Source organism: Oratosquilla oratoria, chromosome 3 (assembly GCF_046742065.1).
Source record: "Oratosquilla oratoria isolate Oo_2021 chromosome 3, ASM4674206v1, whole genome shotgun sequence".
NCBI lineage: Eukaryota > Metazoa > Arthropoda > Malacostraca > Stomatopoda > Squillidae > Oratosquilla > Oratosquilla oratoria.
The window spans coordinates 56,881,194-56,903,598 of record NC_134779.1 but is presented as its reverse complement, the minus strand read 5'-3'; the positions used below and the strand labels follow the sequence as shown (position 1 = coordinate 56,903,598).

General features: G+C 39.0%; 2 protein-coding genes across 4 annotated transcripts in view; one reads left to right on the top strand and one right to left on the bottom strand.

Annotated features, from left to right (window-relative positions):
• Window positions 1-9,542, bottom strand: part of Syx18 (syntaxin 18) — a 28,700-nt gene extending 19,158 nt beyond the window's left edge. Inside the window, exons 1-2 of one of the 3 annotated variants that reach the window (XM_076181626.1) lie at window positions 9,445-9,508; window positions 5,725-5,808 (exon numbers count right to left, since the gene is read on the bottom strand). In XM_076181626.1, the coding sequence (XP_076037741.1) occupies window positions 5,725-5,772 (48 nt within the window). In that variant the 5' untranslated portion in view covers window positions 5,773-5,808; window positions 9,445-9,508. Of the gene's footprint in view, window positions 1-5,724; window positions 5,809-9,444 lie in introns of all 3 variants that reach the window. The other 2 variants (XM_076181634.1, XM_076181649.1) reach the window with 2 other exon arrangements.
• Window positions 9,543-9,816: 274 nt separating this feature from the next.
• epsilonCOP (coatomer subunit epsilon) lies at window positions 9,817-21,653 on the top strand. The gene is made up of 6 exons (XM_076181657.1): window positions 9,817-9,975; window positions 11,223-11,386; window positions 13,560-13,712; window positions 18,851-18,986; window positions 19,857-20,081; window positions 21,192-21,653. Exons 1-6 carry the CDS (start codon window positions 9,877-9,879, stop codon window positions 21,306-21,308), a joined length of 894 nt encoding a protein of 297 aa, XP_076037772.1. The 5' UTR covers window positions 9,817-9,876; the 3' UTR covers window positions 21,309-21,653.
• The last annotated feature ends 752 nt before the right edge of the window (window positions 21,654-22,405 follow it).

Below are 22,405 nucleotides of genomic sequence, written 5' to 3'. Positions count from 1 at the left end.
TTCATCCCATTTTGAGTGTTGGTTTTTTTATCACTACTCTCATTTTTCTTTCTTGCAAAAAGTCCTCCATCCAATTTAGTAGTTTACCCTGTATTCCTCCTTCAGTTTCTAATTTCTTAAGCAACTTCTTATGTGGTACTTTGTCAAAAGCTTTCTTTAGATCTAAAAATGCACAGTCCGCCCATCCATCTCTTTCTTGTATTATATCTATTAGCCTTGAATAGAAACATATTAAATTGGTGACGCATGATCGTCCTTGTCTGAATCCAAATTGCCTTGGATTTAACACTTTGTTTTTTTCTAAATATTTTACCCATCTACTTTTGATAATTCTTTTACAAATTTTTGCTATTGTACTTGTTAGAGAGACTGGTCTATAGTTGGTAGGTTCTTCTTTATTTCCTCCTTTATATATAGGTACTATATTTGCTTTTTTCCAATCTTCTGGAACTTTTCCTTCTTTCAAGGAACTATTTAGTATGCTATGTATTTTGTCTGCCAGTTCATTCCTGCATTCTTTTAGTATCCAGTTTGCTATTTCATCTGGTCCATAGCGATTTTCTGACATCAAGATTACTCAAGTGTGTTAATATTTCATTCTTTGTTACTTCTATTTCTTCCATAGGGGGGACTTTCTCTTTCCATTCGTTCTCTTCAGGTTGTATGTTCTCCCTTGTAAACACTGATTTAAAATGTTTGTTCATAATTTCCGCCATTTCCATTTCCTCAGTGTATTCAACTCCCTCCTGTCTTAATTTCTCCAAGTCTTGTTTGTTTTTCAGTTTATTGTTTACAAATCTGTAGAATAGTTTCGGTTGATCTTTACACTTTTCTATGATATCTTTTTCATATTTTCTCTTTTCCTCTCTGCACATTTGTACATATTCATTTCTATAGCAGGTATATATTTTCCATTTTTCAGGTCTTCTGTCTTTTTTCCATCTGGTCCAGGCTTTGTCTCTTTTGTCTTTTAACTCCCTACAGCTTTTGTTGTACCAGCATTTTACATATTCTTTTTCTTGTTTTTGTCTTGGGACATACTTTTCCACTCCTTTTTTGTAAATTCTTGTCAAAATATTCCATTTCTCTTCTACTGTTGTTTCTTCTTTGTATATTTCTTCCCAGTTTTCCTTTTGAAAGAATTCTCTTATTTTATCAAAGTTTGTTTTTTCATACATCATTCTTCCTTTTCTGTATTGTTCATTTCTTTTCATATATTTTTCTTCATTAAGTTCCAGTTCAATCAATATGTGGTCACTTTTACTTATTGGTGTTTTATATTCAATTTTGTCCACTATTCTAGGTTCGGATGTAATTACTAGGTCTAGTTTTGATGGCTCTTCTTCATTTCTATACCTAGTGTTCTCCTGTATCCATTGTGTCATTGTATGGTCAGTAACCATCTCAAGTAGAGCGTTTCCCCATGAGCCGTCTCCACCCTTTACTGTCATTTCTTCCCAGCAGATTTCTTTGCAATTAAAGTCGCCCATCATAACTATTTTTCCTCCCTCTTCCATTATCTTGTTTAATGTTATCTTTGTGTCCTCTAACATACTTTTATGTTCACTCTCTTCCCATGAGGCTGTTTTTGGGGGCACATAATTTATCACAAACTTTCTGTTCTTCTTATCTCTGTCTTCTACTTCCATCATTATCATCTCTACTGTATTCTTTCCATATGTGACACCCTTCACGTTTATATCCTTCTTAGTCAGGAACATAACTCCACCCCCTTCCTTTTTCACTCTGTTTCTAATCCAATAATTATATGCATCATGTCCTACACTGTTGGGTGGTAGTGGACCTTTTAATTTTGTTTCTACAATTCCCATTATGTCTGGTTCTTTTTCTTTCAAATAATCATTCAGTTCATTCAATCCTGTTATTAATCCATCTATATTTGTGTAAGACACTCTTAGTTTTCTGCCACTTCCATTGTGTTCTCTGTTTCCCTTTTGTTTTTCTCTTGTATGTCGACTTTCTTTAGTTTCATATTCACTACTCTCCAATAGAATCTCTCTTTTTCTGACTCCGTTCTTATCTCGTTTTTTTTCCTTTGCTTCAAGTCTTTTCTCTTTATCTTCCTCTCTTTCCTCTTTATTCATTTCCCTTTTTATCCATACCTTTTTATATTGTTCACTTGTTGCTAGTTTCCCTGTTTTGGATAAGATATTCTCAGCCGTAGTTTGTGACCTGAATTTAATCTTGATTGGTCTGGTCTTGTCTGTACTATATTTCCCTAGCCTGAATTTCTCTTCGATTTGTTTCATTATTTCTGGTTCATCTTCCTGAACTAATTCTAGTAAATTTCTTACTTTTTCATTTTCCTCTTTGATTCTTGTGGTTCTATCTGGGTTATGTTTCTCTTCCATTCCTAATATAATTATACATTTCTTTTGTCTGCTAAGTCTCTTACTATATTCTCCTTCTGTCTCATCACTTTAATAACTGAGTTTTCAGTTTGTTCATTCATTTGCTGTCTGATTATGTCAGTGAATGCAACTTTGCTATTTTCTTGAATTTTTTTCCAACCCTCCTTGTTCTCCTTATTATTCTCCTTTAAGACTTTATTCTCATCTTTTACTTCTTTTAACTGTTTTTTTAATTCTTCAATTTCCTTAGTTAAGTTTTTGTTCGCCTTCTCTAGTTCTTCCAATTTTTCAACTCTTCGTATAATATTGTCAACATGACCGAACCTACGCTCCAAGTCCTCGATCATCTTATCGACCTTCTCTTCTAGTCTTGTCAGTCGGGGGGGGTTTGTGTCCCCCCCACCCTCTTTAAATCCCTGGAAAATATTCTCATCACTTTCTACTGTATTGCTCTTATCTATACTTCTAATCTTTACATTCTTATTAGACATTTCATCGTCGTCGGGAGGCCTTTTGTTTACCTTTCGCCTGTCTGCCTGGGCCAAGTCTACTCCTTCCTCATTTCCTTCCATTTCCCTCAGTAATCCCTCCCCCTTTCCTCTTTCCCTACTTTCCTACTACTCCACGAGCAATTTCCCCCCACCCTGTAAATACAATAGGCACTTCTCTTTGCGTTGGGATCCACAAACTTCAATTCTCTTCAGAACGTCTTCTAAGCCGTCCATTCGTTGAAGTGTGTGTGTGTGTGTGTGTGTGTGTGTGTGTGTATATATATATATATATATATATATACATACATATGTAGAGGTCTGTCAGGAAAGTATCCAGCCATTATGTATGCAGAACTGGTAGTGCAATCCTAACAAAAGTTGGCAGACACTGACAGAAGACCCTACTGCACATCTGTGAGCGGCCATAGTCCCATGTGACGACTCAATTACCAGCCAGACACAGTTGAGTGAAGGTGTGTACTGTTTGACTGTCACATTGACAATGACTGAGTAGATCAGCAAATCTGTGTCAAGTTTTGTTGCAAACTTGAATATTTGTCAGCAGAAACCATTCAAATAATTAGAATGGCATTCCAAGATGATTCAATGAGTGAAGCATAGATAAAGATGTAGTACAAACGTTTTAAAGACGGCCAAGAATCTGTCAAAAGTGATCCACATTCTAGTAAGCCTTCAACAAGCAGAACACCCAAAAATGTTGAACATGTGAAGACTGCAATCAATGAGAATCAGCGACTGACAGTCTGAGAATAAGAAGATGATCTTAGTATCACACGGACAAGTGTTTCAGAGATTTTGATGAAAGATCTTGGCATGACACACATGGCAGCAAAATTCATTCCGCATCTCCTGACCCATGAGCAGAAGGAATATCATGCTAAAACATCACAGGACATGCTTCAAGCTGCTACAAATAACTAAAATTTCCTGAAATAAGTAATAACATGAGATGAGTCATGGGTCTATGGCTATGACTCAGAAACAAAAGCCCAGTTTAGCCAATGGAAGTCACCTGCATCTCCACGTCCAAAAAAGGCACAGCAAAGTCAAAGCAAAGTCAATATCATGCTGACAGGTTTTTGGGGATTATCAGGGTGCTGTCCACCATGAGTACACTTCTCAAGGCCAAACAATAATAAAGAAGTATTACATTGAAGTTCTTCACCATCTAAGGATGCAGTTAGAAGAAAATGGCCACAGCTGTGGGCTAGTGGAGACTGGACCTTCATCATTCTTCACCATTCTTCATGTGTCATGCATGGAGTTTTGGCAAAACATTCCATCACCCAGCTCATTCAGCCCAGATCTAGCTCCCTGTGATTTCAGGATTTTCCCAAAGCTAAAATCACCATTAAAAGGAAGGAGATTTCAGTCCATAGACGAAATTAAGAAGAATGCAACAAGCCAGCTGACAAAGATCCCAAAAAAGGAATTTGCAAAATGTTTTTAAATGTGGAAGGGATGCTGGGAGAAGTGTGTGAGGTCCAAAGGAGACTACTTCGAAGGAGAGTAGAGTGTCATTGTCCTATGCTAGAAGCATTTCTTGAAATTGTAAATGGCTGGATACTTTCTGGACAGACCTTGTGTGTGTGTGTATATATACATATGTGTATATATATATATATATATATATATATACATATATATATATATATATATATATATATACATTTATATATATGTAAAGAAAAATTATATTGGATACACACACATGCACACAAGAGGACATGAAAAGAAACTAAAAAAGGATAATTATAGAAGAGACCTAAAAAAAAAAAATTCCACACAGAGTGGTGGATGTCTGGAACAAATTGGATGAAACAATAGTGTGTGCAAAAACCATACAAGAATTTAAGAACAAACTAGATGCTGAGAGATACAAAGATGGGTCACCATGAGCATAGCTCCCCTTCACATAATACAATTAGGTAAATACTAGGTAAATACACACACATATGAGTATACACACAAACATTTATCTTCATCATATTAGTCATGTTCATAAAATAAACTATCAGAGATATATACCAAGACCTTTTTCCCCCTTATAAGGGAGGTAGCCAAGTCAGAGGCATGTATCCACTCCCACCCACTCCACTCTCCTCCACCACCCTTTCCTCCCTCTCATATTAAGTAATGCAGCACGACACAGTACATCCACACCAAGACCACTTCACTTAATCAACAACCCCCTCTCCATGAATATCTTCACATGTCCTGATATCCAGGTTTCTTTTCAACACTGGGCATCAGAAACAATGTATTATTATATTTCAATTATCAAATTTTTGTCACATAAATCCAAGACTATTAATCAAAATATCTATCTATGTACCAAGTACTTCTTCCCTGTCATAAAGGGGGTAGCCAAGTCAATGGCATGCACCCACTACCACCAATTCCACTCCTATCCACCACCCTTTCCTCCCTCTTATCTTAGCTCCTCATGGATGAAGGGTCATCCCCACCTCCTGCCCACCAACTTAGTCAACTAAGTCGCAAGAAATGCAGCAAGACATAGCACATCCAGAGCAGGAATGTCCCACCCACGTGATGAACCCCTTTCCCTGTCCCCTGTCCCCTCAGGTGGAAACTACAGAAGATGGGGAGAAATCCCTTTGGACTGCATCAAAATACCATCAACACATAACCATCTCCTATCAAAATATATGTTAAAAAATTCACTGCAAACTAAACACACATTAATACAGCCTGATACAAAGCAACTCTTCATTTTTTGTTATTGCAACAGAATAAACTGGCACACCTGTTAAATTATTTAGTTTATGAGTATGACCCAAACTATCAAATCATGTCATCAAATTGTTACGACACTCAACTCCATCTGGCACTTCCCACTTCTTAGAATGCCTTCGCTTTGTTGTCATTGTTGAGGGCAAACAACTCACAAGCTAAACTTAATGCTGGCAAGGTAATAAAAATTATAAAACATGAGAATAACAATTATAATCACATCAATAAAAACCCTTTAATAAAAACTTATTAATGTAATCATTACCAAAAAGAGACTCATAAAAAATCATTCAGATTTCTTCTCCTTTACCAAAAATTTTGAGATCTAACAGGGACAAATGACAGGTATCTGCATGTGATGGTCCTGCAAAGATAGCAAAGCTGCCTTTTTTCAAAACCCATTAACCCCTTACCTCCATCAGGAGACGCAGCCCTGAGGGGTTGGCACTCCGTCTCTGGATTAGGCCCAGGGCCTCCCTATCAACTTCAGATGTATTTCTTACATTTATTTTTACACATGGAGAGCTGGCAACTGGTGATTGCTCTCTTCTCCCTACAACTTTCAACAAGTGACAGAAACAGTCTCACACTGATACAACAAAGACAACAGTACACAGTTTCTTCCCAGAGAAATGGCTAACTAGGGAAAAAAAATACAAAACTAAGAGATTTCAAAATATGTATGACCCCACTCTTTTCCAGAAGTGTATTGAATGCCAGGACCCCTACAAGGTGTTTATCTTTTTTTTTCTTAGTCATTCAGGGCTACACTTCTGAACTCATGCCATATTATGGCTATAACTATTTTGCAAAACAAGTGTGGCCCTGCAACAGCCAAATAAAATAAAATTACCATCTGGAAGAACATACACACATACACACAAAAGCAGGAAAGAGCAATAAAGGAAATATAGTAATCCCTCCCATATACAAACTAACTGGGCCACAAGAAGTTTGGATCTGGTGCTAAATGAATGACAATAAAAACACTCAAAGAACCAAATTAATAAGTATTTTATTTGACTTGAAATACGTATAATACTGAGGGTATCTATATATGTATGCCTCCTTCATAATCCTATGTGGTATAACCATACCCACATGGTTTCAGGTTAAGGTAGGAAGCACCATGTGTGCTATCGAATAGAAAATATGTAAATCAGCCACAGCATGCAAACAATTTAAACTACTCAGGGAGCACTCTTCAGATTCATGGGGCCTGTTTGGATATTAGTGAGATTTCAAATAATGGTGGTTCTGATGATGATGATTCATATAATGGAGGGATTACTGTATTGGAATAATTACCAAAGTATGCAACCTATACCCCTACAGCATACCAGTATATGGTGCTCAAGTTGCCAGACCTTCACTTTGAGATATGAAGCTCACAGCATTTTCATACAATATTTCTGTGACCCAACCAAATTTAGGGGCAATGGGAAGAGGCCTAAATTCCTATCACACTAACTCTAGATGTTTTTTATAGAAATAATGATATAATGCTTCACAAAAGCCACCTTTCTAGTTCTTCAGGGAGCAACTATGAATACCTACAAGTGGTGGTCCTGCAAGATGGATGTCAGATAAAATAATCTTCCTGCTGTCTATCTCCAAAACTCAATATTCGAACTTTTATTTTTTTCTACTTCTTCACATCAGAAGGCCTGACAACTAATAATTACTCCCATCTTCCTATTACTGTACACTGGTAAGAGAGAGAGAGAGAGAGAGAGAGAGAGAGAGAGAGAGAGAGAGAGAGAGAGAGAGAGAGAGAGAGAGAGAGAGAGAGAGAGAGAGAGAGAGAGAGAGAGAGAGAGAGAGAGAGAGAGAGAGAGAGAGAAAGATAGAGATAGAGAGAGAGAGAGAGAGAGAGAGAGAGAGAGAGAGAGAGAGAGAGAGAGAGAGAGAGAGAGAGAGAGAGAGAGAGAGAGAGAGAGAGAGAGAGAGAGAGAGAGAGAGAGAGAGAGAGAGAGAGAGAGAGAGAGAGAGAGAGAGAGAGAGAGAGAGAGAGAGAGAGAGAGAGAGAGAGAGAGAGAGAGAGAGAGAGAGAGAGAGAGAGAGAGAGAGAGAGAGAGAGAGAGAGAGAGAGAGAGAGAGAGAGAGAGATACAGACCCATATTAATGCAACATAGACACCTGTTCAATATTTCTTCCTAGAAATCCATGGGAGGACCTGAAAAGTATTGCCATCCACTGTGAGGCTCTCCTGTGTACTAAGCAGATTTCTCCTTGCTCTGTCTTCTCATATTCCACCAGAGATATCTTCCTCCATCTTTTTTTTTTTTTTCACCATTTTGGTCACAAAATTTCCCCAGTACTTCAACCTGCATTCCCACAAATCTCCCAGATATTGGCCAAACAAAAATCTAAGAGTACTGGTACACAATGGGTGCAGAGGAAATAAAAACAATGAGAGATCTGGGGGTGTGGATGAGTGATGACCATAGCTTCAAAGCATACATAACCCGCACCACTAGTTCTATTCGTAAAATGAGTATGTGGATCCTCCAGACCAGCGTTTCTCAACCAGGGTTCCCCAGAACCCTAAGGTTCCATAAAAGGTCCCTAAGGGTTTTGCGAGAACAAGTGAGATAAGCTAATGCACTTTTGATTTTCTATTTAATTTCATATACATAATATAATTAAATACGCACAACATATTCTTGGTTATTGTAATAATATAATATAGACATCATCCTATTTAACCTATTATTACGATAAAATTAGAAACATATGGTATATGTGTTTTTTTTTTGCACAAGGGTTCCTTGAGACATGCAATTTAATTTAAAGGTTTTACAAGGGTAAAAAGGTTGAGAAACACTGCTCCAGACATTTGAGACCAGGAAACCGGAGCACTTGCTACCTCTGTGGAAGACACTAGTAATGTCAAAGCTAGAGTATGTATTCCAGCTATGGTCTCCACACAAACTCAAGGAGATACAAGAACTTGAATAGGTCTAGAAGATACTCATAATGAGGTTGGTAGTGGCTTCCCTAAATTACTGGGAGAGGCTGAAAATCCTCAAGCTTTATTCAATGCAGAGACACAGAGAGCATTATATAGTGATTTACATCTGGAGAGTCCTTGACCCTAGAGGTTCACAAAATAAAGGAGATGGTATCAAAGGGAAACACCATCCCAGGTATGGTAGGACCTGCAAAAGAAGATCCATAAGCAACTGCTTCCAGCGACTAAAGACAATCCAGGCGGAAAGCTTCCCTTGTGCCATCCCCACACTCTTCAACTGTCTCCCAAAAGTGATAAGGGGGCTAATAGGAGTCAACACAGAGGTTTCAAAAGGAGGCTAGATAAATTCCTGGACAACATCCCAGATGAGCCTCCAATCCTGCATAGGCATAGCCCAACTTCACGAGGAGTGGCAATGTATACGATTACAGATCAGTTCCAATACGTGAGGTTCGGGCAGAGATGTGGGAATGGCTATGGCCATAACACCAAAATCTAAAATCTACGAAGACCTAAATAATTATGATGTCATCACACTGGCTTCTATTACTCCATCCCCCTTATACGTTGTCCTTACTCCAAGATATATGGGAGGAGCGATGGCTTGAGTTGGGGCAAATTTTAATAGTCTTCGGACTATAGTCTACTTACCGTCTTGTGTTAATATAAATTGGATTGACACTAAAAGAAATTTGTTCCCCTAAAGAGAAGATTTTTCATCATTCAAATACTACTTTCCACCATACTATTAAATAAATAAAAACTTATCATACACCATATGTTTATATAATCTGAATTTTTAACTCAAAATTGGTAAATATCGAGTAATAACCTTGAAATTATCGTGACAATACACGAACTCCAAAGTTTATGCCTCAGTGTTGTTTTGAATCAGCTGGAATGCGATTCCATCAATACATTATTTCTAGCATGCAGTGCACATTTTCTTTGGTTGATCGAGATACATTACCTAGAAAATAATATCTATTGTATTGATATGGTTAACAAACTTTTTGATATTTTTTACAATCGTAAAATACACGTCTGCATTCAGAGATACCAACTGTTGCACAAAATAATATTTGCTAGCACCACTAACCTTAGCAAATAAGTTTCGAATATTTCATATAAAAAATGAACATATTTACTAGATATACTTATTCATAATCGTGGACATTTCTCCATATGCGGTAAATTCCCTCCGGGCATATCATTTATAAGGTTGGTACTGGAGGAAGCTGTCAGCTCGGGCACAATTGTCAACATGGCACAGCAGGGAGATGTCGATGAACTTTACGAAGTTAGGAATTCCTACTATATTGGGAATTATCAGCACTGTATAAATGAAGCCCAAAAGTTACAAGTAAGTTTTAACATAGTTTTCATCAATACCCAGTGTTTTAAACATTTTACAGGTAAAATATATTTATTTGATGGTGTCAACGATCGAGACGCCCAACTTCCCAAGCTTGGTACTGAAATGGATGCCATCACCGGCCTTAAATAACCTTTGAATTACAGAATTGAAAGTCATATGATTACTTCATTTGTGTTTTATTATACTTATACACTACTGAAAGTTGTTTGTCATAAGTGAACATGGTGAATCAGATAAGAGGGTAAATTGATTTAATAAAGTTGTTACCTCATTATGTTTTCATTAGTTTAACAAAACTTGGTGATAAGTGAGTGCGACACTCGAAAAATTTATTTTATTCTAGTTTTATATGTTGCTTTGAACATTTGAAATACGAAACATTAATAGGAACTGACGTCCCAATTCCTTTGTTTACCCAGCCCACCAGCCTTGCTGCCTTCCAAGGCTTTTAAGGAAGTTTTCCAAGTTGTAGGAAAATACTTGCATAACCTCAAGTTAAACTGGCATACTGACATATCATATATGGTAGAGCCGAAATAGGTGTTTGAAAAGTCAAAGAGATTTGTTTCACTTGGGAGTGGAGAGCTGGTGTGATGGATGAGGGGAAAGTTGGTTAAGTAGCACAGGAGAAACTTATCCCTAGATGACTATGTGACACCAACCATCTTCTGAAGGTTATCAAACTTTTAGTTTGATAACATTACAAGTATTCAAAGCTGTGTTTGAATGAATAATTATACTGAATGTACTATTCAGTAAGGGTTATGTAATGAGCTGTCTTGTAAATTAGGCTAGGTTGTATTGATATGCTGTATTAATTATTTGTTTATTTACAGTGTAGATTTGTTTTTTATTCTTTTGTATTATTTTTTTTCATTACTTTTGATGATTATAGGACTTGAGCTTTAAAGATATTACTCTGAGATTGGTGTTCCTATATCACCTTTGAATTATTAGTGTCAATTTCTATTTGCAAAAGTTTAAGAACATGTAGTTTTGATCATTTCAGTCAGTGATTGGAGATTCAAAAGCAAAACATAACTGGTATTATTGTATTACTACTCCTTTATTGATAAACTCAGATTTCTCAAACAGAATGTAGAAAGGTGTGATAGAATATTATGCAGGAATAACATAGCAGTTAACAGTCTTACAATGCACAAGGATATTGGTTAGTTGATTGTTTGGTTAACAGATATCTATTTCTAACCATCTACTCTTTCTGTTACCAGCCAAGCACAGCTGAGTTGAGAATAGAGAGAGACATCTTCATCTACAGAGCTCTGATTGGTCAACGTAAATATGGAGTGGTGCAGATGGAGATTACACCATCAGCAGCACCTCCTTTGCAAGCACTCCGACTTCTCTCAAGATATCTTCAGTCCCCAGCAAACAGGTATGTGTGCTTTTCATGTAGTAGTCCAGTACCACACATTTAGGCATATTTTAATTATAATCTATTTTTATTATTTTCCATTTCATTGAACTCTGTATTAGGTAAAGGGAATCTTGAGGTGGATCACAGGCAGTGGGAATTATCTTGGCATAACTATTCTTGGGGTTGTGAAGTATTATTTAGTTGTAAGGGGGATGGAATGGGTAGGAATGGTTTCTGTGCCTGTGTTTTTTTGTCTACCTCCCTTGTAAGGGGGGGAAAACCTTTGGTATATGTATGTAAGGGAAGGTGGGGTTGGCATCAACAGAAGGACTGGCCACTGCCATTTAACATTTGGGGATGGTCAGCCTCAGAAGTAATGTTAACCCCTTCGATACGATGATGCCTACATGGGCGTCATGAGGAGCAAGTGGGTACGCGATGATGCCGATGTCAACCTCTTGATTATATATATTGTAGTTGTACCTGCATGACCCCCATACTCTGTAAACTGGCTTCATCATATTTTCTATGGTTATCAAAATTCACAGGTGAAAGAGAATGAGCAATACAGCGGTAACTTTATTTTTTATAATGCGAGTATTATGACACAACATCACACGTCTGGAGGCTAATGCTGCCCGCGAGATTTTGGCCTGGGTGAAGGGGTTAATGACAGGAGAAGAGGGACAGTCTAATGAAGTGCGTACAAAAGGAAGGAGACTTGCATGGCTACATCAAGAGATGTAGGAATGAAGTGAGGCATAGGTGGCACAGTGCAAGTGCAAAAATAAGGAAAGATAGGGCAAGGAGTGATCTTAGGATATTAAAGAGAATAAAGAACTAAAGGAAGGAGGTGAGTAAAATTAGAAAACTAAAATAGAAGAGAGTAGGATCAATCAAACCATTGCTCCAGCTTACTTGCAAGAGACCTAAAACCTCCAGGAAATGACCACAATTACTGGTTAAGCTTGGAAGCTTCTCAATTAAGAGATTTTGTGTTGCTGTTAGGAAAGAGTGAGTGAAAAACTGTTGCACAAGGTGCTCAGTATCTTCCATGTGATAGCTTTATCTGTGGCAAATTGTGTCTATGGCCAGGCCATTTCTCTGTTGGGTACTGTTTTAGCTAGCATGTGGTAGTAACCTGAATGTGGGTGTGTCAGTGAAGTTCTTGCTTGTCTTGGGAGTGATTGCAGGTTTAATTTCTGAGAAAGTTTGGTGAAGCATAGAATTTGAGTGTTGTGAAGTGCTTGTTTTGTGATCTAAGTATGTATGATTTTGTAAGGGTGTATTGTGTTGGTGTGGGAGTAGGTCATTGTAGAAGGCTGTGTTTATGTAATGTGGGTGATCATGTTTGATGGCTCTTGCATAGAACTGCATGCATTTCATTCTCGTGTGCTGCTCCATGGGAAGAACTTTGTTTTGCAAATGTAGATATTCTATTTGTATTGTTTTCAAGTAGTCATTTATTATTAGTAACACTTGTGGTCAAGATGCTGAATGTGAGAAAATGTGTGTGTGTGACAAAGAGAGGAATATTCCATGAGAGAGTTCTGTTGGGGATGACTGGCATTAATTTTGTGAAAAAGTGAAAAAAAAATAGAAACTTATGTTTGTTATAGTTCTAAGAACACTTTTATTTGCCTCTCTGTGAGGCTTCCTCTGTATGGGGGGTTAGGATGTCTTGTGTGTATCAAATGCGAGGACCTGTATCATTAGGGTGTTGTCCAGCTGAAGAATTTATTGTGTAGAGAGAGTACTAGGTGCCATTTTTAATCCTTGTTTGGAGTAAGCAGAATTAATGAGGATTTTTGAGGGATAAGGAGGTAGATCAACATATGATGAAGCTGCGGGGGTAAACCAGCCATAGCTCTTAGCCTTTGCTGTTAAAATGCTGTCTCTCTACCTTACCTTTGACCTTAGTAGTGAGGGGGAGAGGGATTTCATCCACAAGGTGTGGAAATGGGAAAGACATTAAATGTGTTTTGATGTATACAAAGTGGATGTTTGCTTTGATTTGGCTACCACTTTATAAGGGGGAAAAGGCCTTTGGGATACAAGTTTAAAAGACAATGTATTTGGTATGCACTTTCCCAGTTCTTGCCCTCATTCTTTGTGAATATGAACAGGTGTGAAGATATAATTTGAATTTTAGTTTGATGTTGTTCACAATACATTTACTCTTGTTTTGCAGGCAGTCAGTGGTCAGTGAACTGGAGACGCAGTTAGGTGGCAGTGTTGACCTGAACAACACGGCACTCTTGGTTGTTGCCGCCACCATTTACTGCCATGAAGACAACTATGAAGGAGCATTGCGTGTCCTGAACCAGTCAGATGCTCTCGAGTGGTGAGTGTTAGTTTTTTATTTAAGGTTGATTTGGTTTAATTTCACAAACTTCACCCTCTGATAGAGAGCAAGGATAGTGTCTGATTATAGAGGATTTCTTGAAACAAGGAATCTAAATGTAGTATCTCCTTACCATAAACTCGTTTAGTACAAAGGAGCCACAAACTTCCCTCACGACTGAAACCTTGTTCAAGAAGTGATGCTCTAAATCACGCAACCAGTAAATATCCCCAGGTCAGGGTAATAGATGATAATAACTGTTGCCTCAAGCTACTTGAGCTAGAAACCCACAGTCCTACAGCAGTTAACAATGGTCTCCCACCCACCCCCATCATATATATATATATATATATATATATATATATACATACATACATACATTCATACATATTCACACACACGAGAGAAAGAAGAGGACACGATAAGGAGCTAAAGAAGGACAGTTACAGAAGAGACCTGAAAAAGAACAGTTTCCCGCACAGAGTGATCGATTTCTGGAACAAACTAAACAGTGAAACACTGAATGCCAGAACTATACATGAGTTAAAGAATAAACTGGATGTGGAGAGATACGAAAACGGGTCACAACGAGCATAGCTCCCGTCTTGTAAAATACAACTAGGTAAATACACACACACACACACTATGAGATTTCTTCCTCCATATAAGGGAGGTAGCCAGCTAGGGCATGCAACTACTCTGGCACATTTCACTCCCATCCAATTATCATTTGTTTCCATTTTATCATTTGCTTGTGGATGAAGTGTTCACCCACTGTCAGGTGAAAAACAGTGGAGCAAGACATGGTATCCACAGCAGGGCCAGCCACTTCATCTGCATGTTCGAATGTAGAGAAAATGAGGAAAAATCCCTTCAGGCTCTGTAAATTTATAATCCACTTGCATATATCTCTTGCCTTCTTCCTTTCTTGCCTAACCTCATCAACACAATTCAAATTGTCATGCACACCATCAGATGGCTGATGTAAGATGATTCAATGATGCATCACAATACTCACATTATTAAATATAAAGTTACCACCAATTTACTCATTCTCTCACTCTGAGTAATGATAAACACAGAAAACGCTATCAAGCCAATTCACAGAATTTGTGGGTAACTCCGCTACAACTACAAAATAGATATAATCAAGACACCGATGCTGGCACCTTTGTATACCCACTCATGTTTCATGATGCCCATGTAGGCATCATCATATGGAAAAGGTTAACAGACAGTGGAATTGCCCATTTTCAAAACTTAACCCCCTCACTCCTGAGGGTTTGACAATGTGTCTCTGGACTGGTCCCAAGATCCCTACCAACTGTATTTGTATTTCTTGTACATTATTCACACATTGAGAGCTGACAACCAGCATTTGCTTCCCTCCTACTACTATCAATTGGTGATATAGAACATCCCATACCTATACAATGCAGACTGGTTCAAATTTTCTTTTTAGAGAGGTCTGTGGGAGAGCCCAAGGAACTTTGTCAGTCACTGTGAGATTCCAGATTTTCCATTCAGTGGAACTGGCAACAGTTATTATTGTTATTATTATTGTAGAGTGTCTGAAGAAGAGAACTACAGTAATAGTGGACTGGCTAGTGAGGTTTAAGGGGTGTCTTAAGGGAGGGTAGAGTGTCAAACGAGTAGAGGAGTGCCTGTATAGTTCTACTTTACAAATGTGAGTGTGGTAGTTTCAGAGGGATCAATTTGTTGAGTGTAATTGGGAAGGCTTATGGGAGGGTTTTAATTGGGAGGATTAGGAGAGGAACAGAGGGAGTAATTGGTGAGAAACTGTGGGTTTAGGAAAGGTAAGGGTTGCATGGATCAGATTTTTGTGGTAAGGCAGATATGTGAGAAAGCTTTAGGAAAAGGTAAGGATGTTTTATGGGATTTCATTGATTTGAAAAAAGGCTTATGACAGGGTGGACAAGAAGGCACTGGGAGGTTTTGCAGATATATGGGATTAGGGCAGTCAAGGGTTTTCAAGAGTAATTGAGTTGGTGTTAAAGTGGAAAATGGAGAGAATGAATGGTTCGAGGTAAAGGTGGGACTGTGTCAGGGATGTGTCACCATGGCTGTTCAGTGTGTACATGGATGGGGTGGTGTAGGAGGTAAAGGCAAGGGTAGTGGGCAAGGGGCTGGAGATGGTTAAAGAAAATGGAGAAAAGTGAGAGTTAAACCAGTTGTTGTTTGCTGATAACACTGCACTTGTGGCAGGGTCAGAGGAAGAAGTGATGGAGTTTGGGAAGGTTTGCAAGGAGAAAGTTTGAAGTTAAATGTGGGTAAAGGCAAGGTGATGAGTTGTACAAAGGTAGAGGATGGCAATGAGTTGGAAGTAAGTAAAAGAAGAGAGGCTGGAGAAAGTGGATAGATTTAGGTATTTAGGGTCATGGATGGGGAGGTAAATGCAAGGGTAATGTGTCAGGGATTGGAGGTGGTTAAAGAACATGGAAAAAAGTGGGAAATAAGCCAGTTGTTGTTTGCTGATGACACTGCACTTGTAGCAGGATCAGAGAGAGGATTGAAGAAGTTAGTGACAGAGTTTGGGAAGGTTTGCAAAAGAAGGAAGTTGAAGATAAATATGAGTTAAAGTAAGGTGATGAGATGTACAAGGGGAGAAAAAGTGGCAGCAGACTGGAAGTGAGTATTAAGGGAGAGAGACTGGAGTAAGTGGATAGTTTTAGATATTTCTGGAGTAAGTGGATAGTTTTAGATATTTGGGAGTGAATGTGGTGGGAAAGGGAGGAATGGATGTGGAGGTAGAATGTAGATTGAGAGAAGGAAGTAAATGCCCTGGTGGATTAAAAAGTGTAATGAGAAACAGACATTTGGTAATGGATACTAAGAGGAGATTGTATGAAGGATCGATTGTGCTGACAGCACTACAGGGCAGAAACATGGAACATAAAAGAGGAGTTGAATGTGTTTGAAATGAAGTGCCTGAGAAGTATGATAGGGGTTATTAGGCTGGGTAGAGTGAGAAATGAGGTGTGAAGGAGAATGAGGGTGAAAAGGGTGTTGGGAGATAGTTGATGAAAGAGTATTGGGATGATTTGGACACATGGAAAGAATGAGTGAAGAAACATTAGTAAAAAGGTGTGGAAGGCAGAGGTAGAAGTGAACATGAGGGGGCAACCAAGGATGAGATGGATGGATGGGGTAAAAGGGGCATTGGGAAAGAGGGGAATGTCTGTTGAGGAAGGATGGGAGAGGACAGAAGATAGGGGTGAATGAAGAATGGTTGTGTATGGATGATGCTGTGATGCATGAAAGGGAATGGGTGGGAGATGGGGGTTGAGGGAGTATGTGTGAAAAATAAATAGATGCAGGCCAAAGGGATTTCTTCCGGTCTTCTCTATTTCTGCATGAAGGGATGAAGAGGGGGGGGAATCACCAATTTAATGAAACAGCCTTGCTGTGGATGTGCCATGTCTTGCAACACTGCTTCTGACCCAGTGCAGTGGGTGAGATGCAGGGATGACCCGTCATCCAGTAGGAGTTAAGATAAGAGGGGGATGAATGGGAGTGGAGTGTGTGGAGATGGAATGGGTAGGAGTGGATTTGATTCCTTTGTTTTTTGGCTACCTCCCTTGTAAAGGGGAAAAAGCCTTTGATATATGTATGTAGTTAGGGTCACATGTGGCAGGAAAGGGAGGAGTGGAGGTGGAGGTAAATTGTAGATTGAGGGAAGCAAGTAATGCCTTGGGGGATTAAAAAAAATTATGGGAAATTGACATCTGGGAGTGGATGCAAAGAGGGGATTGCATGAAGGGGTGATTGTGCTGATGGCATTGTATGGGCAGAGACTTGGAATTAGAGGCAGAGGAGAGAAGTTTAAATGTATTTGAGATGAAATGTCTGAGAAATATGGGAGGGATTGCTAGGGTGGATAGAGTGAGAAACAAGGAAAAAAGCAGGAGTGGAAAAGGAGATGGCAGATAGGGCTGATGAAAGATTATAGGGATGGTTTTGGACACACGGGATGGGTAATGAAAGATTAGTAAAGGAGGTGTGGAAGGCTGAGGTGCAGGGAGTAAACTTGAGGGAATAACAGAGGATGAGATGGATGGATGGGTTGAAGGGAGTATTGGACAAGAGAGGAATGTCTGTTGAGCAAAGAAGGGAGAAGGCAGGAGATAGGGATGAGTGGAGAATGGTGTTTAGTAGATACTATTGTACAAGGAAGGGAGGGACAGGGAATAGGTGGTTAGGAAGTGCTTATGTGTGAATATTTTGATGTAGCCCAATGGGATTTCTCCCCGTCTTCTCTTTTTCTGCGTAAGGGGATGGAGAAGGGGAGTCACTGATTAAGGGAAGCAGCCTGTGGATGTACTGTGTCTTGCTACATTGCTTCTGGCCCAGGGTAGCGGGTGGGATACAGGGATGACCGGTCATCCATGAGGAGCTAAGAGGAGAAGGGGGGAGGGAAAGGGTGGTGAAGGGGAGTGGAATGGGTTGGAGTAGGTATGTGTCTTTGATTTGGCTACCTCACTTATAAAGGGGGAAAAGGCTCTTGTTATATAGATAGGTAGATGATTACTATTATTATAATTATTGTTATTTAACCCCCTTTCTATCTGTTTGTCATGGGCTTTTTCCTCCCTTATATAAGAGGTAGCAAAGTCAAAAGGCGATATTCTCATCCTGGAACACAAAATCCTAAGGACAAAATAAAGAGGTGAAACCAGAGGGGTTGTAAAAGAGAGATTTCAGGAGGACAGACATTAAAGGTGGTCAGTAATCGTGTGTCTTGTTGCATTGCTTCAGACCCAGGGCAGTGGACGGGATACAGGAATGACCTGTCATCCACGAGGAGCTAACATTAGAGGGAGGAAAGGCTGGTGGAGGGAAGTGGAGTGGGTGGGAGTGGATGTATGCCTTTTGACATTGGCTACCTCCCTGGAAAGGGGGGGGGGAGCCCTTGGTATATAGAAAAGAGATTTAATTTCTCCAACTACAGATGAATGCCAAGTTACCAGTCTGTACGGGAATCACTAAAGTACTTTAAAGTGTTTTTATATTTTCACAACTATTTCTTTTTTGATTAATGAACATTTATGTGGTTTTATTATTATTTTATTTTATTTGTTTATTTAATATATATTTTTTTCTTTATTTCAATTTGTTAGCCGAGCCTTGATGGTACAGTGTTATCTGAAGATGGAGAGGCTGGATGCCGCTCGGAAGGAGATCAAAACACTCCAGGGAAAAGATGATGATGCAACTCTCACACAACTTGCTCAGGCTTGGGCACACATTGCTGCAGTAAGTGGTGCTTTTTGGTACCCAAATCTTATGGGACACTTTAGTAAAATTGTAAACACAAAATATCTGTTTGTGAAGATTTACCTTTTATTGAATTAAGCATAAATTTAATTACACAGAATTGGACTAGTTGTAAAATATATATTGTTGACCTCACTGAGGGTACATTGCATTTATTCAGAATTTGTCTATATATATGTGTAATTATGTGATTCACTGTGGTCTTGGATCATGTGTTGGACTCATGATCGACAGCTATTTCCTTCCCAGAAGAGCTCAGAGCTTATGTATGACTGATCAATGGGTATTATGTGTGTGTGTGTGTGCGTGTATGTACATACATATACACACACATAAACACACACACACCATGAGCTTTTTTCCCCCTTATAAGAGAGGTAGCCAAGTCAAAGTGACCTACTCACTCTCATCCATTCCACTTCCCTCCACCACCCTTTCATCCCTATCATCTTTGCTTCTCATGGATGATGGGCCATCTTTGTATCCTGCCCACTGCCCTGGGTCAGAAGCAATGTAGCAAGACACTACATCTACAGCAAGGCCACTTCACTTATTCAGTGATCCCCCCTCGCCCCACTCCGTCCCCTCCTGCAGAAAAAGATGAGGAGAAATCCCTTCAGGTTGCATCAAAATATTCACACTTAAGCACCATCTACCTCCCCTCGCCTGCCCCTCCCTTCCTTGTATAACCATATATTCTATACACAGCTACTCTCCGCTCATTACTTAATTCAGAATAAGTAATGGTAATGTTTGAGGGACATGGGACTATGCTTCCTAAATATGTTGCATCAATGAAATAGTTCTCAGTGGTCAAAGGGTAAAATCCACCTCTCTTTCTCTCTCCAGGGTGGTGAAAAATTGCAAGATGCTTACTACATCTTACAAGAACTGATCGACAAGAACACGAGCACATCTCTGTTGCTGAATGGCCAGGCCTCCTGTTTCCTGGGTCAGGGCAAGTATGAGGAGGCTGAGTCTGCACTCCAGGAGGCTTTAGAGAAGGATCCCAACAATGCAGACACACTCATCAATCTCATGGTACTTGCACATCACACATCTAAACCACCTGAGGTAAGTAAAAAAATAAAATAAAAATAAATTAATGAATAAATAAAAAAAATCTGATGTCCAATGCATACAATCTTTTCCAGTGGTGCATATCAGACAGAATTATCAATTTGATATTTGTTCCAATCCAAAATTATTGATATATGATGTTCTTTCATGTGTATCATAATGACATTTCAAATTATTATAGTAATGTTGTTTCATCTAGTGATATAATACCAGAATTATTTTATTTTGTTAACAAGTTCAAGTGTAATGAAAAATAGACATTTGGGAATGGATGCTAAGAGGAGATTGTATTAAGGGGTGATTGTGCTAATAGCACTGTATGTGGTAGAGACATAGAACATAAGAGAGGAAGAGTTTAAATGGGTTTGAGATGAAATGTGTGAGAAGTATGGTAGGGGTTACAAGGTTGGATAGAGTGAGAAACGAAGAGGTGAGGAGGAGAGCGGGGATGGAAAAGAAGATGGGAGAGAGTGGTAATAAAAGAGTATTGGGATGGTTTGGACACATGGAAAGAATGAGTGAAGAAAGATTAGTGTGAAAGGCAGAGGTGGATGGAGTAAACATAATGGGATGACCATGGATGAGATGGATGGATGGGGTAAAAAGGGTGTTGAGCAAGAGGGGGATGTCTGTTGAAGAAGGAAGGGAGAAGGCAGAAGATAGGGGTGAGTAGAGAATGGCTGTGTATAGATGATACTGTGATGACTGGAAGGGAGTGGTTATGTGTGAATGAAATTGTGATGCAGCCTGAAGGGATTTCTCCTTGTCTTCAGTGTTTCTGTATAAGGGGACAGAGAGGGGAGGGTCACTGATTAAATGAAGTGGCCTTGCTGTGTCTTGCTACATTGCATCTGGCCCATGGCAATGGGCGAGGTGCAGGGATGACCCATCATCCATGAGGAGCCAAGATGAGAGGGAGGAGGGTAGGTGGATGGGAGTGGAATTATGCCTTTTGACTTTGGCTACTTCCCTGGTAAGGGGAAAATAGCCCTTGGTATGTGTGTGTATGTATCTATGAGTTCAGGGAAGTCCTCTAGTCTGAATAGAACATTGTCTTTTATTAAGTTCCTATTGTCTTCTAATGAAAGTCATTTGTAATATCAGGTGGCTAACCGATACTTGGCTCAGCTACGAGATGACCACAAAGCACACAAGTTTGTTGAAGCTATTGTCAAGAAAGAAGAAGAATTCAGCCACCTTGTTAAACAGTATTGTGCATGAAAACAAATTGTTCACTTGAAAACCTGCATTAATATTTAATTATTTTGCATCTTGTTACCTTAACGACTAAGTTTTAGTTGTTAGTACTGCATTGACCATATTTATAGTTACAAGTGTTAAGGAGTTAATTTATTGGTTAGCACTATTTAATTAGAAAAAGTCCAGCTTTAGCACTTTGAGATATGTAGCCTATTTTTTTAGTTGGCTGTCAGCAGAGACATTCCTTAAGAAAAATGTTATCAATAATATTAAGTTAACATTATGTATCTCTTGATTTTCAGTTTGAAGTTACACTGTTCTGAGTTCAAAGTTTTTGATGTTGAAAGTTATTAAATTTTAAAATAATATGTTTGTTTTTGTTAAAACCTCAGATATATTTTGATTTAATTGACCATTACCTACAGTACATGGTGGCAATGGCATAGGCAGAGAAAATCATCTATTCCAACTTGAACCATGTAAAGATTGACCTGTATACATTTTTGTTACATTATACTGTATTCACTGATTCCCAGCAGTTATTGATACCTGCCCCAACAGTCCAAGCACATAAGGCAAAAGTGACTGTTTCGATTGCACCTAAACACTTTTTCACATATGAGCCCTCACCTATACTGTTTCCTATATCCAGTGTGAGAAATGAAGAGGTAAGGAGGAGAAAAGGGATAGAAAAGGAGCTGAGAGATAGGGTTGATGAAATATTAGGATGGTTTAGGTACATGGAAAGAGTGGATGAAAAGAGATTGGTAAAAATGGTGCGGAAAGCAGAGGTGGAAAGAGTGAACCTGAGAGGCAAATAAATATAAGATAGATGGGGTGAAAGGAGCTTAGAGCAAGAGGGGAATATCTTGAGGAGAGAAGAAAAAAGGCAGGAGATGTGTGTGAATAGAGCAAGTGGGTATGGATAATGTTTTGACACAGCCCAAAGGGATTTCTCCCCATCTTCTCTATTTTCTGCATAAGAGGACAAAGAGGGAGGGTCTCCATGTAAATTAAGTGGCCCTGCTATAGATGCACTGTGTCTTGCTGCATTGCTTCTGACCCAGATAGTAGCCAGGAGACAGAGATGACCCTTCATCCATGAAGAGCTAAGATGA

Excerpts from the sequence above, each read along its gene's own strand:
- epsilonCOP (XM_076181657.1), top strand. The coding sequence starts at position 9,877 with ATGGCACAGCAGGGAGATGTCGATGAACTTTACGAAGTTAGGAATTCC. Across the intron at positions 18,987-19,856 it reads CTTGGGCACACATTGCTGCA|GGTGGTGAAAAATTGCAAGA; the intron begins GTAAGTGGTGCT and ends TTCTCTCTCCAG. Across the intron at positions 20,082-21,191 it reads ACACATCTAAACCACCTGAG|GTGGCTAACCGATACTTGGC; the intron begins GTAAGTAAAAAA and ends TTGTAATATCAG.